Below are 15,753 nucleotides of genomic sequence, written 5' to 3'. Positions count from 1 at the left end.
AAGAAAGAAATTGAAAATACATTTAGCTGTTCTTTGTGTATATTTGATTTGTTTACAGTTTTATTTGTTTAATGTGTAAATTATCAATCAAACATATACCAATCTACATGTTCTTTATATAAATCTATATTTAAATATAATATACTGTAGGTATATATTAGATTAGGATAAAAGCCTTTGCAGTGTGCTTGGCTTTTATTAAGATTGTATTTATACTAAAGTGTAATAGATAAAACAATTTTGTAGACTAAAATAAACCCATATCTCCATCCTAATTCTGCCTATCCTTCAAGATTTAGGCAAAGAAATGTGAACTTTTTTTAATCTGAATACTTATGTCTTCTGAGGGGAAAAGTACATTTTGAAATGAAATGAAATTTTGAATGACAATAGATTTCTGGAATGATGATAAGATTTTATTTTCCTGATGAACCAAATTAATTGTAGAAAATAGTTTTCAAAAAATCAAAAATGCTAACTGCAAGTATGCATCTGGCCCACTAGCTTCAAAACTCTGGAAAAAAATATATATAAATGAAATATAATAAATAAAATAAAACAAAAGTTTAATGAAACAAAAAAAAGCAATCACACATACATAAAAGTGCACACAAAAGAACATTTGTGGATTTCAAATCTTCATTCAATTTTCTATTTTATGACTAATTCCATCAAATTAGACAACAAAGAAATTATTAAATCATTATTTAGTTCTTCAATTAATAAAATCAAATGCAATACAATACAGCACACCCACAGACAATGAAACATGCTATAAGTTATACTTGTCATTATACAATGGATTTCATTTATAATTGTGTGTGTGTGTAAGATTTGTAAAAAGAACAAAAAAAGACAAAGAATATTTTGATATTATATGCATGATCAGTGATCACCCAGTCCTTTATGCATCTAGAAATAAAACTGAATGGCGGTAAAGTACGAGATTACCAGAACTTTGTCGTCCCCAACGTTTAGTGGCTCCTCGTCAGAAATTTCATCCGCCGAATCCGAATCTCTTCTCTTTTTCTTATGGCCATCCTCATGCTCCTCTTCATTTAGTTCAATATCAAAGACAAAACCATTCGCCATTTTTATCTATACTACAAAAACGCACTCTAAATATCTATAACGTTATTTTTTTTTTTTATTTACGCTAAAGTTGCATAATTAAAAACTTAAAATTTAAAACTAGTGAACTTTGAGATTTATAACAATAAAAAAAAATCCTTGAAAAAAATTTAAAAGTAAATTTCAACCCGACGACTTTACAACCGGCAAAGATAACAAATAATAGCGATATGTAGCTTGCATCAGCTGACCGCAACTGACCAAGACATGGCGACGTCAATACATTCTAATCTTATTTCATAACTTTCGGATTTTGCCAATTCTATGATTAAGCAAATGCTGAATCTGAAATATAATAAATTAAATATAGATAAACATTTATTTGTTAAATTGACTGGACTGAATGGGGATAAAGGTATTGAATTATGCAGAAAACTGTAATTAATGTTAAAAAGTTCTGAAATTATTACGATGAAACCGTTTTAATAAGTGTATGAATCAATCGTAGACTTCAAAAATTAATGAAATGTTTCAAGTTGTTATATGTTTACTTGTTAATTATATTCAATCATAACCTTCTCAAATATCAATTTTTAAACAGTCACGAAAGTTAATTTAGATGAAAAAAATAATTTCTATTTAAGTATGTATGACAAATAAAAAGCTAAATATAAATATATTCTAAGTATATGTATTAAAACGATATATGTAGATTAGAACAAGTTCAAGATTAACTACGACGTTAGAATTTTTTTTCAGTCAATGTATTTTGCGCATGCGTGATCCGCTTGTCTGTTGAACATTCTTTACTTTAGTTAGTATTTAGCTCAAAAGTTTGCTTTTTTTACTGTTTGTTTTTATTCCAAATATTATTTAATTTTTTAAATTTAATCAAAATAATAACTTATTTCCTATTTTCATGATCTTGTTATATAGGTTTCAAGCCTGAGCGATAATATGTTTTATCTCTAATTGGCCTTTAAAATAAGTTTTAATTCAAGTTTTTTTTATAAAGAACCAAACAAATGTTCTGTTTCTTCCTAAAAGTTTACAAATATGACATCTTCTTTCACTTACTCCACACCGAACTTTATTTTTTTTGTTATTTGTCGCTTTTATTAAATAATTCTTAAAATGATAAAACAATATACTATCATGTTAATTAAAATTAATAAAATCCTTTAAAAAAATTTAAAACCTTCAACCACTGCAGGTAAAAATTTGTTGTTGATTTTGTTGGATCAGAGACTTATTAATTACGACTCTTACTAATTTCTGGGTTCAGCCAAGAAGAGGAAGAAATGGATGAATCAGATGTCAGTACATCAGGAAGCAATAGATTGAAAGCCTACAAGTACAAAGGGAGAGATGTGGAGTTGTTGAGGAGAGGAAGAGAAGAGGAAGGACTCCAACTCAGAAAACAGAAGAAAGATCAGTTGGTTGGTTGGGCATTTTGATTTTTATTTAAATTTTTACTTCTTATCTTCTCTTTTTTAATTATTTTAAAAATATCTTTATTAAGTATTCTTTATATATAATTATAAGTAAATAATTTTATGCACCATATAATCTTTTAAAATATTGTCATAAATCAACGTTAACAAATGGAACTGAAACAGATTTTCAAGAAACGTAATGTAGACATCGTACCTGAGGACAACATTTCTCCTGTTCAAGAGGCACACATCACTTCCAACTTCACAGTCAGTTCCTAACTAATTACTATCTTAATTTTTTTTTCAAATTTATATTTACTACTAATTCAATCAAATAAATAAGTTTCATTCTTTGTTTTCACATAATTAGTGTCATTTTATTATTACATTTTTTTTGTTTGACTTAATTTGGAATAGTAATCTAATATCTAATTTGATTGACATTCCTAATCATCCCCCGTGCCAGAACACGATAACAGAAGACATGTTGAAGTTGTTGTTCAGTGAAGACCAAGAACAACAACTGGATGCTACGCAAAAGTTTCGGAAATTATTATCAAAAGGTCGCTATAGAAACATTCTCTACCTATTGCTTATATTTAATTTTTTATTTGTTATTATTCTTTTTGTAATTGTTATTTATATTATAGTTTGATTTTCACATTCAATTATAACCAAATCTCCTTACTCAACATTCTCTATTGTATTCCAATGTAAATATGTATTAATTCTGATGCAAACCTGTAGTAATTCTTTTCTGTTAGCTACATACTCAGTTAACTAGCTATACATTTAATATTACATTAAATGATTTTCTAATTTATTAATCAATTAACCAATTAATTAGTTGTAATGAGTTTTGCCTACCTACTTTCACGCCACCAGAGCCCAACCCACCGATTGATACGGTCATCGGGGCAGGTATCGTACCGAGGTTTGTCCAACTACTACAAACACACAACAACTCTGCATTACAGGTTTATATTATTGTTATTGTTGTTTGTTTTTTTTTAAATCCTCATCAATATACCCCAATAAAGTTTAATTAAATTAACATTTGGCATTTTCCTTGGTTGTTTTGTTAAAGACAAAATCGCAGCCATTGCAATTAAAATATTGACATATGAACTTCTTTTCATGTGTGATTTATTAGAAGCATAATCTGACAGCTGTAATGAGTTGATATTATTGATGTATTTGTGTTAAGAACATCTAGGAATTTTTAAATTTGTTAAATTGCTCTTGCAATATTTCAAGAATATTTCAATAATTCAAAGCCTTTTTTGAGGAAACATTCTGTTGTTTACTGACATAATTGCATGATGAATTTAAACAGCGCCATTTTCTTTAATAATTGCCATGTGCTATTTTCATCTATCGTAAAAACATCTTTCACTGAGATTATATGCTAACCGTAGTTAGTCAAATTGTTAAAACTGAAAAGTTAAATTCACTTACTGCAATTATTTACCGTTATAGATTCATCTACCATCGTCATCATTATTATAAATTATTATATAATTATTATTTTAATAATCACAAAATAAATACAATTATTATAAATTATTATAATTATTTAAATATAATTTATAATAATTATAATTATTATAAATTATATTCAGTTCGAAGCGGCCTGGGCCCTCACGAACATAGCATCAGGTTCGTCCAATCAGACAAGAGCGGTCATCGAAAGTGGGGCTGTACCTGTATTCATCCAATTGTTAAACTCTCCACATGAAGACGTACAAGAACAGGTTAACTATTTTGTGCGTGTGTGTGTGTGTGTTTGAACGTATGTGTATGTTTGTCTGTATGATGTGTTGTTATGTTTGTGTGCGTGCGTGTGTGTTCTGTTATTTGTTTTTCTAACCTGCAAACATTTTTCAGTTTTATAACTCTTCATATATCATCATCTACTTTTTTTTATTATTGTTTTTAATGATACCTCTAATGATATTATTATTGTATTAATATTAATGTATTTGTTATTATTATTATTATTATAGGCGGTGTGGGCTCTCGGGAACGTAGCAGGAGACAGTCCAGAATGTAGGGATTATGTTATCATGGAGGGAATTCTATATCACTTGTTGCAGTTAGTTGAGAGATGGTTGCATGTTGGTTGAGAGATGGTTGCATGTTGGTTGCGTGATGGTTGTGTAGTGGTTGAGAGATGGTTGAGAGATGGTTGCTCCGACGGTGGTGTTGATATAGTGACAACTGCAATGCTCACAATCACGACTGTGTTTCTTGAGTATATGATGGTAATAACTCAAATTTGTGAATAAATGGGCGTGAAATTTTAACAGCTTGCTTGGCACGACGACAAAAATGTCGATGTTACGAAATGCAGTTTGGTGTCTGTCCAATCTCTGCAGAGGAAAAAACCCGCCCCCTGACTTCACTAAGGTATGTTGCCCTTTTTTTGTTTTTTTTTCTGTGATGGTTGGTCCTCTTTGTAGTGGTTGGTCCTCTTTCTAATGGTTGCTAGACACCTTAACCATTCCATCCTTTTCCCACCAAAATTTTACTTTTTTCACAGAATTTTATTTTCTTTTTCGTTTGGCTGTCTTTTATATGCGTGTTTTTGTGTGATTGTTTCTATAATATATTATTTATAGTTACATGAGTATATATTTCATGTCCTCTCTTATATATCATTTCATTTTCTTTTCTACCACCACGACAAACAAACTGATCAGGTGTCCACGGCCCTACCACTGCTCGCTCGACTACTCTTCAACACCGACCACGATGTACTGGCTGATGCTTGCTGGGCCCTCTCCTATCTGTCCGACGGACCCAACGAAAAGATACAGGCAGTCATCGAGGCGGGTGTCGTCAGAAGATTGGTCGAGCTACTTGCGTTAGTTCTTTTTTCTGGTACTTTTTATAATTTTTTTTTTTTCAGAGTCACAGATCTTTGCCAAAGTCAGCCGGAGTTTTTTGAGAAACCGGATTTGGATATTTTTCATACGACTTTATATATATTTTAGTGTTTATCGATCAGCTACATGCGCGTCATATAAGATATGTTTGTTATAAATAATGTTAGGCTAGTTATATCATCTTATATACGCATATATTTATTCATTTAGTTTCTGAAATGCATCTTTTTTTAAAAATGTCTTGTACTCTAAATTTTTTGATTTATTTAGATTTGAAAACTTAGTATGTTATTTAATTCACCTTGCACACTTAACTAATGATTACCAGACTTTTTTTACTCAGCCAATGAAGAGATGAAATATGTGTACTTCTGGCATTATTTGTTAAAGTGCTATTCATTTGCGTCTGAGAATAACACATTCCACACTCCCACAATTCACAATTTACACGCTTAATAAATAATCTGCACACAACACACACGATAAGTTTCAATCTACACAAAAAAGCAACACATGCACACCTAATCACACACACACACGCGCGCGCGCGCATTGCCTAACTAATCACACACACACACATCTCTAACAAAGCACACACACTCACACACCTAACTAACTAACTACACACACACGTACACTATCAGTCACACATCGCAAGGAGTGGTCAGTGCAGCTCTGAGAGCAGTGGGCAACATTGTGACGGGCGACGACGTGCAGACCCAACTCGTCCTCAACTGTTCGGTCCTGCCCTCGCTCATCCACCTGCTTGGCTCCAGCAAGGAAAGCATCAGGAAGGAGGTCTGCTGGACCATCAGCAACATCACTGCTGGCAATCGAAATCAAATACAGGTTCGTTGGTTGTTTAGTTGGCTGGTTGGTTCGTTGGTTAGTTTGAGTTTGAATAAATAAGGTAGGTGGCTATTTTTTTAAATTAAATTGGCGTATCTGTGCCAAATATTGAGTTTTTAGTTTTTTTTATTTTGAATAAAAATTTACATTGAATAATTTTATATTGATTTGATTCATTCACTATACACGAGACAACAATGCACGAAGATAACGATCACAACAAACAGGCTGTAATTGAGGCCAATATCTTTCCTATCCTCATCCAAATCATGAGCAAGGCAGAGTTTAAAACCCGCAAGGAGGCTGCATGGGCCATAACGAACGCAGCATCCGGAGGCTCCTTCGAGCAGATCCAATACCTCGTCAACCTCGGATGCATCCCTCCCCTCTGCGATCTGCTCGGCGTCGTCGATACCAAGATCATTCAGGTCTTGTACGACTCTGGCACTAAACTACATTAATTTAATAATTACATTTATAATTTACATTTACATTAATAATTACATTAAATTTTAATGATATTATATAACCTACTAGATCCATATTTCCATACTTAAAAAGTGATCTCATCTCATCTTGTTGATAACACCGAAACAGCTGGCACTCAACGGTCTGGAGCACATATTGAAGGCAGGCGACCTGGAGGCCAAGCAGAGAGGTACAACTCACGTCTACCCCGTCCTCATCGAGGAATGCTACGGTTAGTTTCGATCAGGGTTTTCATTAAAAATAATGAAAAAAATGTCGATTTGTAGATACATACAACAACAACAACACACGTTTAGACGACATTTTTCCCGAGATCGGGGGTTGCCGTTTGGCTACCTATGATGAAACCGAAATACCCCTCGACGCCATCCACATCTGTCACTCGCCTCAGTATCACGCAACCCCGCTTTCACCCTGTCCTTCTCCACCTGCTCTCTCCATCCCAATCGTGGACGACCCCTTCCTACCACTCCTTCAACCTTAAACTCCAACGCTCGCCTAATCCCGACCCTTTCATCCCTTCTCAACACATGCCCATACCACCGCAATCTCGATCTCCTTATCAATGTCACAATGTCCTCATTCAGTCCCATCATCGACATCAGCTCTGTACTACTCCTCCTATCCTTCACTTTAACCCCACACATCGTCCTCACCATAGCTCTTTCAGCCCTCTGCAGTACACTTTCCTCCTCTCTCCTCAACACCCAAGTTTCACCACCATATACCATCGCTGCTCTCACACATGCTTTATATACCCTTCCTTTCATCTTCACTGACCATTTCTTTCCACACAATACCCCACCCAGTTCCCTAAATTTCATCCATCCTACACGAACTCTAGCCGTAACTGCGCTCAAACATCCTCCATCCGCGTTCAGCTTATCCCCTAAGTAAACAAAGCTTTCCACTCTTTCAATACCACTACTCAACCCCGTCCTTGCGTCCGTCCTATTAATCACACCATGAACACATTTCTTACATTTGAACGTGCCCCTCTCACACCACTACATCTCTTATGCACCCATTTCTGACATCCTATACACAATACCGAGTTAGCCTTCACTCTCCTGTCTCATACCCCACAGGGGTCTATTTTACTTATCACTCGCTCCCCACCTTCCCCACTCACCATTACCTTCTTCGTCTTACCAATATTAACTTTTAACCCTTTCTTTTCAATAACACTTTTCCATCTGTCAAATTTTAACTGCAATTCTTCCATGCTATCAGCCATCTGCATACAAAATCTCAAATAACAACCCCTCCATTATGTTTCCACACACAACATCCATCACAATTACAAACAGAAACGGTGATAACACTGATCCTTGATGCACTCCTACCTTAACACTAAAAGCGTCCGACATCCCCCTTCCAACCCTCACCTTTGTCTTTGCCCCTTCATACAGCTGCATCACAGCTTTAACAAGTCTCTCATTCACTCCTTTCTTCCTCAACGCCCATTAAATGACCTTCCTCGGTACTCGATCAAAAGCCTTTTCTAGATCCACAAAACACATGTACAATCTTCGTTTCTTCTTTCTATAATTCTCCTGCAACATTTTCACCATGAACAACGCATCCACCGTTCCCCTACCAGGCATAAACCCACACTGCATTTCATTAACTGTCACCATATTTCTCAACCTCCTCTCAAGCACCCTCTCCACTACCTTCATTCCGTGTTCTAGCAATTTCACACCCCTATATGACCCACAATCTCTCACATCTCCTTTGCCCTTATACACCGGCACCAACATATTGTGTCGCCAATTCTCAGGTATACCTTCATCATCCAACATACTGTTAGCAATTCTCATCATAACTTCAATTCCTATCACCCCACTCGCTTTTATATGTTCTACCGCCACTTCCGAAACCCCTGTCGCCTTACCTAGTTTCATTTCTCTAACTGCTTTCTCTACTTCCTCCATCGTCACCTTCTCTATAGGTCCGTGTGTGACCGCGGATTCCACATCTCCATCCCACTCATTCTCTTCATTCATCAACCTTTCCATATGAGCTTTCCACACCTGAGCTTTTTCCTCCTCATCTATGCACAACTTGCCAGATCCATCCCATCTCAAACACATCTATTCCCTATAACATCTTTCCTATCCCTCATTGACTGCTTTGCTACTTTGAACATTTTCCTCGAACTCACATCAAATTCCATTTCCTTCATTAACCTATCTGATGCTTTCGTCATTGCAGTTGCCACTGCCTGTTTTGTAACCTTCTTAGCCTTCCTATACTCAAACTCCGCTTCCTCCGTCATGTCCCTTCTCCATACCCTAAACCTCTCCTTCTTGACCTCCAAAATCCTTCTTATATCTTCATCCCACCACCACGTCTCACCATGCCTACACTTTCCTTTCGTCCATCCACATACTTTATCTGTCGTAGCCAACACACAGTCCCTGTATCTCTCCCAAACATCTCCATCCTTACCACTCTCCCAATTTTCAGCCACCTTCACTTCAAATGCCTTCCTCACCTCTGCATCCTGCAACTTCCATGTCTTTCTCTTTGCCACAAACTTATCCTTCTTCCTCCTCCCCATTTCTTTTGATGTCACATCCATCACAACCATACTATGCTGCAACATACCAGGTATCACCTTCACATTCTTCACATACTTCCTATGTTTGGCCCTTACCAATATATATATTTGTAGATACATACAAATACAATTACATACAAACGCCACACATACAAACACACACACACATACAATCGCACACACATGCAACCACACACATACAAACACACACACACATACAATCACACACACGCACATACAATCACACACACATACAATCACACACACACATGCAAACACACATACAAGAATGCATACACGCGCACCTACAGGCTTGGACAAAATAGAATTCCTACAGAACCACGAGAATCAGGAGATCTACCTGAAAGCCTTCACCATGATCGAGCGATACTTCGGCAGCGAAGACGACGACCCCAACGTGGCACAACCCCACTTCGACATCCACGAGAACCAGTTTCATTTTATGGCCCCTGACAACTTAGGTGGGGCCGCTAATAATAATAACAACAACAACAATTATAATAATAATGTTATCAATAATATCGATATATGTAGTATTAGTGATGATAATAGTAGCGGTAACGTTGGCGGCGGCGGTAGTGGCGATTGTGGCGTTGATGAAATGCAGAAACAATTTAGTTTTTAATTTATTGGGTCTTTTGCTTGTTGATTGAATTGCTTGGTTGGTAGGTTGGTCAGTTGGTTAATTTGTAGGTCAGTTGGTTAATTGGTAGGTCAGTTGTTTAATTGGTTGGTCAGTTGGTTAATTGGTTGGTCAGTTGGTTAATTGGTTGGTCAGTTGGTTGGTCAAGATCGCTTTTTGTCCAGTCTTTGATTGACTATTTGATTTTTTGCTGTCTGTACGATGGTGATTAGTGATTATGAAGATGTTGATGATGGTGATGAGATGGATGATGATGATGATCGTGAGGCTCTTATAAAAAAACATGTTCATTTGATTCTTTTGCTTACGTTAATATTTATTTATTTCAAACATAGAATTTATGCAATAAAAATTATATGTATGTGTATATATTATATAAAATATGTATGTATATATTACAAATATGTATATATATATATATACATATATATTTATATGTATGTATGTATACATATATGTTTTTCTGTTCATTATTTACATTATTATTATTATTTATATTTTTCGTTTTGATTGCTTAATTGATTAATTAATTACTATTTATAAAAGTTTACTGGTTATTATTTTCAATAGTTATATATATGTATAGAGCCCTTTTCCCATGATGGAGCCAATTGGAAATGTTCTGATGCGTGTGATTCAAAAGTACTGTGTGTGTGTTTGTGTTTGTGTGTGTGTGTGTGTGTGTGTGTGTGTGGTCCTCTGACATTTGATAAAATATATTGTAAGGTAAACTGTTGAGCGTTAGAACGATAGAAGGTGATAACTTGCTACTTTTTTCCCCGATACTTCATACTAAACCTAAATTAATTCCGACTAACTAGCTGCTACTACTACTACTATTTTAGTTATCCTAGCTATCAAGACCACCACTAAATTAGGTTTCACCACAGTACAGTGAAGTTTTTAGACTAAAATTAAGATACATGTGTTACGTAATTTTTAGGAGGGTTCATTTTTACCTGGAGTTAAGGGGGCTGGGGTTTAAAAAGGATTGGAAAACATTGGTGTATATATATGTATATTTTGGTAAAATACCATAATTTTCACAATATTCTATCAATTCTACCAAATGTTTGGCGTTAATATGTTTGTAGTTAAACGAACTACAAACATATTAACACCAAACATTCGATAGAATTTATTGAATATTGTAAAAATATATATGTATATATATATATACATATTTGTATATAAATGTACATGTTTTACGATTGATTCAACAATTGTTATATTTCTTATTCGGCTTCGATTTGTTTCAATTGATTTATCTGTTACCAATGAAAAGTTGGCTGCTGTTATTATTTGGCTGGTCTTTGGAATGATCGATTGAGATTGGCTCGTTTGTTTTTTTTCTTTTACTGATTTTTTGATTTTTCTCCGCCAAAATGAATGAATGAATTGAAAGAATGAAGAACTTATGAATGAATGAATGAATGAATGAATGAATGAATGAATGAATGAATGAATGAATGAATGAATGAATGAATGAATGAATGAATGAAGGTAAAAGAATAATTAAATTATTGAAATCTTTACTTGATAGTGAAGAATGATTGAATGAATGATTGAATGAATGAGTGGTTGGTTCCGTGTTATACAAGCAAACACATTTGCCACTACTGCACATTTTATAATTTTTCCACCCTCATTGTTATTGTTGTTGCTATTTTATTTCCTTTTGTTGCTGATGACGTTTGTCCTTGTTAATCCAGTCTATGGAAATCTAAGCCATGTTGAATGCTTTCCTTACTTAATTTACGCTTTACGATGTGCAAGTATTGTGTGTGTGTGTTTTGGATCCATCATTCATTCTTTGTTGTTCATTCATTCGTTTTTTTTTTCTTTCATGCAATTATCTCGTCTGTCCATTTATTATCAGCTTATCATTCTGGTCATTCTTTCGTTCTTTAGTTCTTTTATTCGTCCAATCTCTCATTCATTCAGTCATTCGATCGTTCATTTTTGTACATTCATTTCCTCTATTCAATTGTTTCTTCACTCATTCATTCAACTTTTTGTAATTATTTCCTCCGTTCGTTCATTCACTCTTCTACTCATTCATCCATCGAGTTGTATTCATTCAATTATTCATTCATTTGTTAACCATTCTGACCTGCCTGCCTGTGGATCTTTCCACCTTCATTCATTGATTCATTCGTTCCATTCATTTATTTATTCATTCTTTCATTTATTCGTTTCCTCCATCACTCATTAACATCTTTTCAACTTTATTTTATAGCAACGTAATGGAAACATTTTTTTCAAGTTTTTTTTTCTTCGTGTACATTTCGTCTTTGTTGCCATTTCAACATTGTCCTTTCGTTACGAATTTCTACCTTCGGTTATTTAAATTTTCATTCGTTTATTGTTTTCTTCGTTCTTTCGCTCATTCATTCATTCATTCATTCGTGCGTCGTTCATCCAGTTTCTCAATCTTACATTTATTATTTTTTTTCTCATTTTTTTTTCTTTCATTCAGTCAATCATCGTCTTCACACCCACCGGTTCAATCAATCTATCAGAATTAGCAACGGAATATATCAGAATATATATATATATATATATATATATATATATATATATATATATATATATATATATATATACATACATATATATATATATATAAAGGTTTTTTTAAGAACCAATATAAAGTTTTTTTTATATTGTAGGGGTTATGTAATGAGACAACCTTCTATTGTAATAATAATAATAATATTACGTTAAAAATATTTCAATTTACTTAATGTAATGATGTGATCTATGGTAATTTTACGTTAATAACACTAGACTTTACTTGATGTAATAATGTTACACTATGTGGTGACGTCACGTGGTGACACTGTAATGTAATGTAATCTTCAGTTAATGTAGTCTTATGTAATTTAATATAATCGTTATTAATATTGTGTAACGTGGTAATGCAATGTTATTCAATGTAACTCTAAGTGGAATGCAATCTTAACGTAATGTCACGTAAAATAAGTCCTGTAATTTTTCTAGAGTTTTACCTATTGTAATGTCATCTGTATATGTTGTAGTAATGGTAACATGGTCATGTAATGTTACTTAATCATTGGTATATTTATAGATTAACTTACCCTAAATTAAATTGCACTCTAAAAGTACTTAACCTACGTATAGTTTTACCTAATAGTGTGTTTGACTGCGTTGGTGTTTGCTCGTTTGTCTGTAGCTTGATAGCGTACGTGTAGATGTGTGTGTGTTTGTGTGTGTGTGTGATTGTGTTTGTGTATGTATGTGTGGATGTTTGTGTGAATGTATGCTACTTATTTGTATATATCAGTTTCGTGTTTCTTCTAACAAGAGATAGAAAAAAGAAAAGAGATAAAAGAAGAGAGAAGGGAGAGAGGAAGACAGAATTTGGGAAATAAGAGAGAGATTGGAACTAAGAAAGATAGAGAGTGAGTAAGTGAGAATAATTTATGTTTTTTACTTTTTATTTAGTGATTCATAACTGAACTAATCTACTGGCGATAATATGAAACTTTTCACAACGTATTATTTTATTGAATTGTCAAGTGGTTAGTTGGTTGGTGATTGGCTGGTTAGTTGGTTGGTGATTGGTTGATTGGTTGGTTAGTTAGTCTTACGTGGAATGTTGAAAAACGAAAGGATGGTTCATTTGCAAATGAGAAGAGAGTTGAAAAAATCTCAGTGGAAGGGCCTTGTCTAAATTTTGCTTTGGAAATAAATATCTCTATTTTTTTAAATGCCCTTGGAAAATATTTTTATTCTTTTTATTAGTTATTTAGTGCTAATTAATACAGCATATTTACCTAATAATGTAATATTTATTATAGCTAATTAATTAATTAATAAGCATTAAAAACTTTTTATTAATAATAATAATAGAGGTGTTATTGAAAAAGTGAATAAAATGAAAAAGACAATGATAATCATTAATTTTTATTTAGGTTTAAAAGGATATGTATATATACACATGTGTATTTCATATTATATATATATATATATATATATATAACTCGTTTTGTTATCATTATTATTAAATCCTATTTTGATTATTGCCATTATTATTATTATTGTTGTTCTAATTATTATTAGTAAAATTATTATTATATTGTTGTTGTTATTGTTACTGTTGTTATTATTTTTTGCTTGCATTTCAAATTTCATCTTGTATAATACTGTAATTGTTTATTTTGCGTTTCAATAAGCTATATATACATATATAAATATATATATAAATATATATATATTATATAGATCATTATGTTTCCTTTACTATTTTTCGGTTAATATCATTCTTATTATTATAGAAATTACTATATTGTAACATAAATGGAGAATAAAATGAGTTTGATTGAAGTTTGTTTCAAATCTTTGTATGAAATGTTTCGATTTGGGTGAAATATGCTTGCGTAAAAGTGAGATATGCACATAGCTATGCACTCATAATCCTGGATACATATACTCACGTGCTAGAATTATACACACAGATTCTTGGATACTAGCACGCAGATTTTGGGATACATTCACATTCCGGGATACAACACTCAGATGTTGGGATACACTCACAGTCACATTTCGGGATACATACTCTCAGATTATGGGATACACACATCACACAGTTGCAGGTTCTCTTGAAGTCAGTCCCTATTGAATCTGAACACGTGTCTTACAATTATTGAGTAAGTTTTTGTTTTTAAAATGTGACGCTACCTATAGAGAAGAAGTCGGTTTCTGGTGCAAAAAAAAATGGAAAAATGCACGACTATGGAGAATTATATCACAGTTCTTCATGAATCATCAAGACGCTGGACTAAACCAAACTGGTCCAAAGAGTTTATTTTTTCAAAAAAAAAAAAAAAAATTATAAATAGAATTTTTATCCGACGACAAGTTTTCGCACGTAAACATGCGCACGCAATGAACGTGCAGAATACGCAAAACACATTAGACAAACGTATGCTACACGCTCACGTGTCTGCGTAACACGTACACAAAATACACATACAACCAAGGTATATAAATACACATACAACATGGGTTTACAAATACACATACAACCTTGATGCACAAATGAATATACGCAGTAACGACACGTACATATACGCATTGTCCCATTTTGCGTGCTCCAAATAACTAGGTGTCTATTGGCTAAGCAGTCTGTTCTATATATAACACGTCATTAAAGGCAACGTGATTCTTATTTTTCTTTTATAGTTTTTGATGTTAAGGATAGGGTTTTAATGTTGTTCTCATCATTTTTTTACGTGATTTAATTTTTGTCATGGTAGATTTTAAGTAAGTGTTCATTACGTAGTTCTTAATTTGAAGCTTTACATATCAAAATGCGTAAAATATTGAGTTAAAAAGTTGGCAACAGTATTTTAACAATGAATTATTTGTATATTACAGTTAAAATTCATTTTAAATCCTTGAAATCTGTTTTGTGTTTATGTTTTGTTTCTTATGTTAATATTTAGCGCATTACTATTCTTTTATTGTCATCGACAGCAGTCTATTGAAATAAGTGCTGCATGGTTTTCAAGTTTGATTACCAAGAATGCAGTCGACAATTATTTGAGTACCTTCATTGTTTCAAATGTTTAGCGTTTTTCTGATGTTCGGTTACCAGAGATTCTTTAGTATTTTACATTTGATTTGTTTCAAATGATGAAATGACAGCGTTAAAAACGAACATTCTTTTTTATTTGCCTCAGACTCACGATGAAAGTAACTATAGTTTGTGATTTTGTTGAAACCGTATAGACTGGACAATGTTAATACAAGCTTATCACTTAA

General features: G+C 33.3%; 2 protein-coding genes across 2 annotated transcripts in view; one reads left to right on the top strand and one right to left on the bottom strand.

Moving 5' to 3' along the window:
- Nucleotides 1–1,173, bottom strand: part of HELRODRAFT_193541 (hypothetical protein) — a gene marked incomplete at its 3' end in the record, with an annotated part of 7,308 nt that extends 6,135 nt beyond the window's left edge. Inside the window, exons 1-2 of the mRNA XM_009028181.1 lie at nucleotides 952–1,173; nucleotides 480–514 (exon numbers count right to left, since the gene is read on the bottom strand). Coding sequence (XP_009026429.1) covers nucleotides 480–514; nucleotides 952–1,092 — 176 coding nt within the window. The 5' untranslated portion in view covers nucleotides 1,093–1,173. The remainder of the gene's footprint in view (nucleotides 1–479; nucleotides 515–951) is intronic.
- A 1,199-nt stretch (nucleotides 1,174–2,372) lies between these two features.
- Nucleotides 2,373–10,861, top strand: HELRODRAFT_179343 (hypothetical protein; the record flags this gene model as incomplete). Its single annotated transcript, XM_009028180.1, has 13 exons — nucleotides 2,373–2,510; nucleotides 2,691–2,774; nucleotides 2,974–3,070; nucleotides 3,393–3,484; nucleotides 4,130–4,261; nucleotides 4,514–4,602; nucleotides 4,817–4,916; nucleotides 5,210–5,373; nucleotides 6,040–6,244; nucleotides 6,472–6,672; nucleotides 6,842–6,944; nucleotides 9,611–9,781; nucleotides 10,785–10,861. The coding sequence occupies 13 exons, from the start codon at nucleotides 2,373–2,375 to the stop codon at nucleotides 10,859–10,861; spliced, it is 1,653 nt and encodes a 550-aa protein (XP_009026428.1).
- Between the last annotated feature and the right edge of the window lie 4,892 nt (nucleotides 10,862–15,753).

This window comes from Helobdella robusta, assembly GCF_000326865.2.
Source record: "Helobdella robusta unplaced genomic scaffold HELROscaffold_53, whole genome shotgun sequence".
NCBI lineage: Eukaryota > Metazoa > Annelida > Clitellata > Rhynchobdellida > Glossiphoniidae > Helobdella > Helobdella robusta.
Note: the sequence above shows the minus strand (reverse complement) of the source record. Positions and strands in the feature narration are given on the sequence as shown.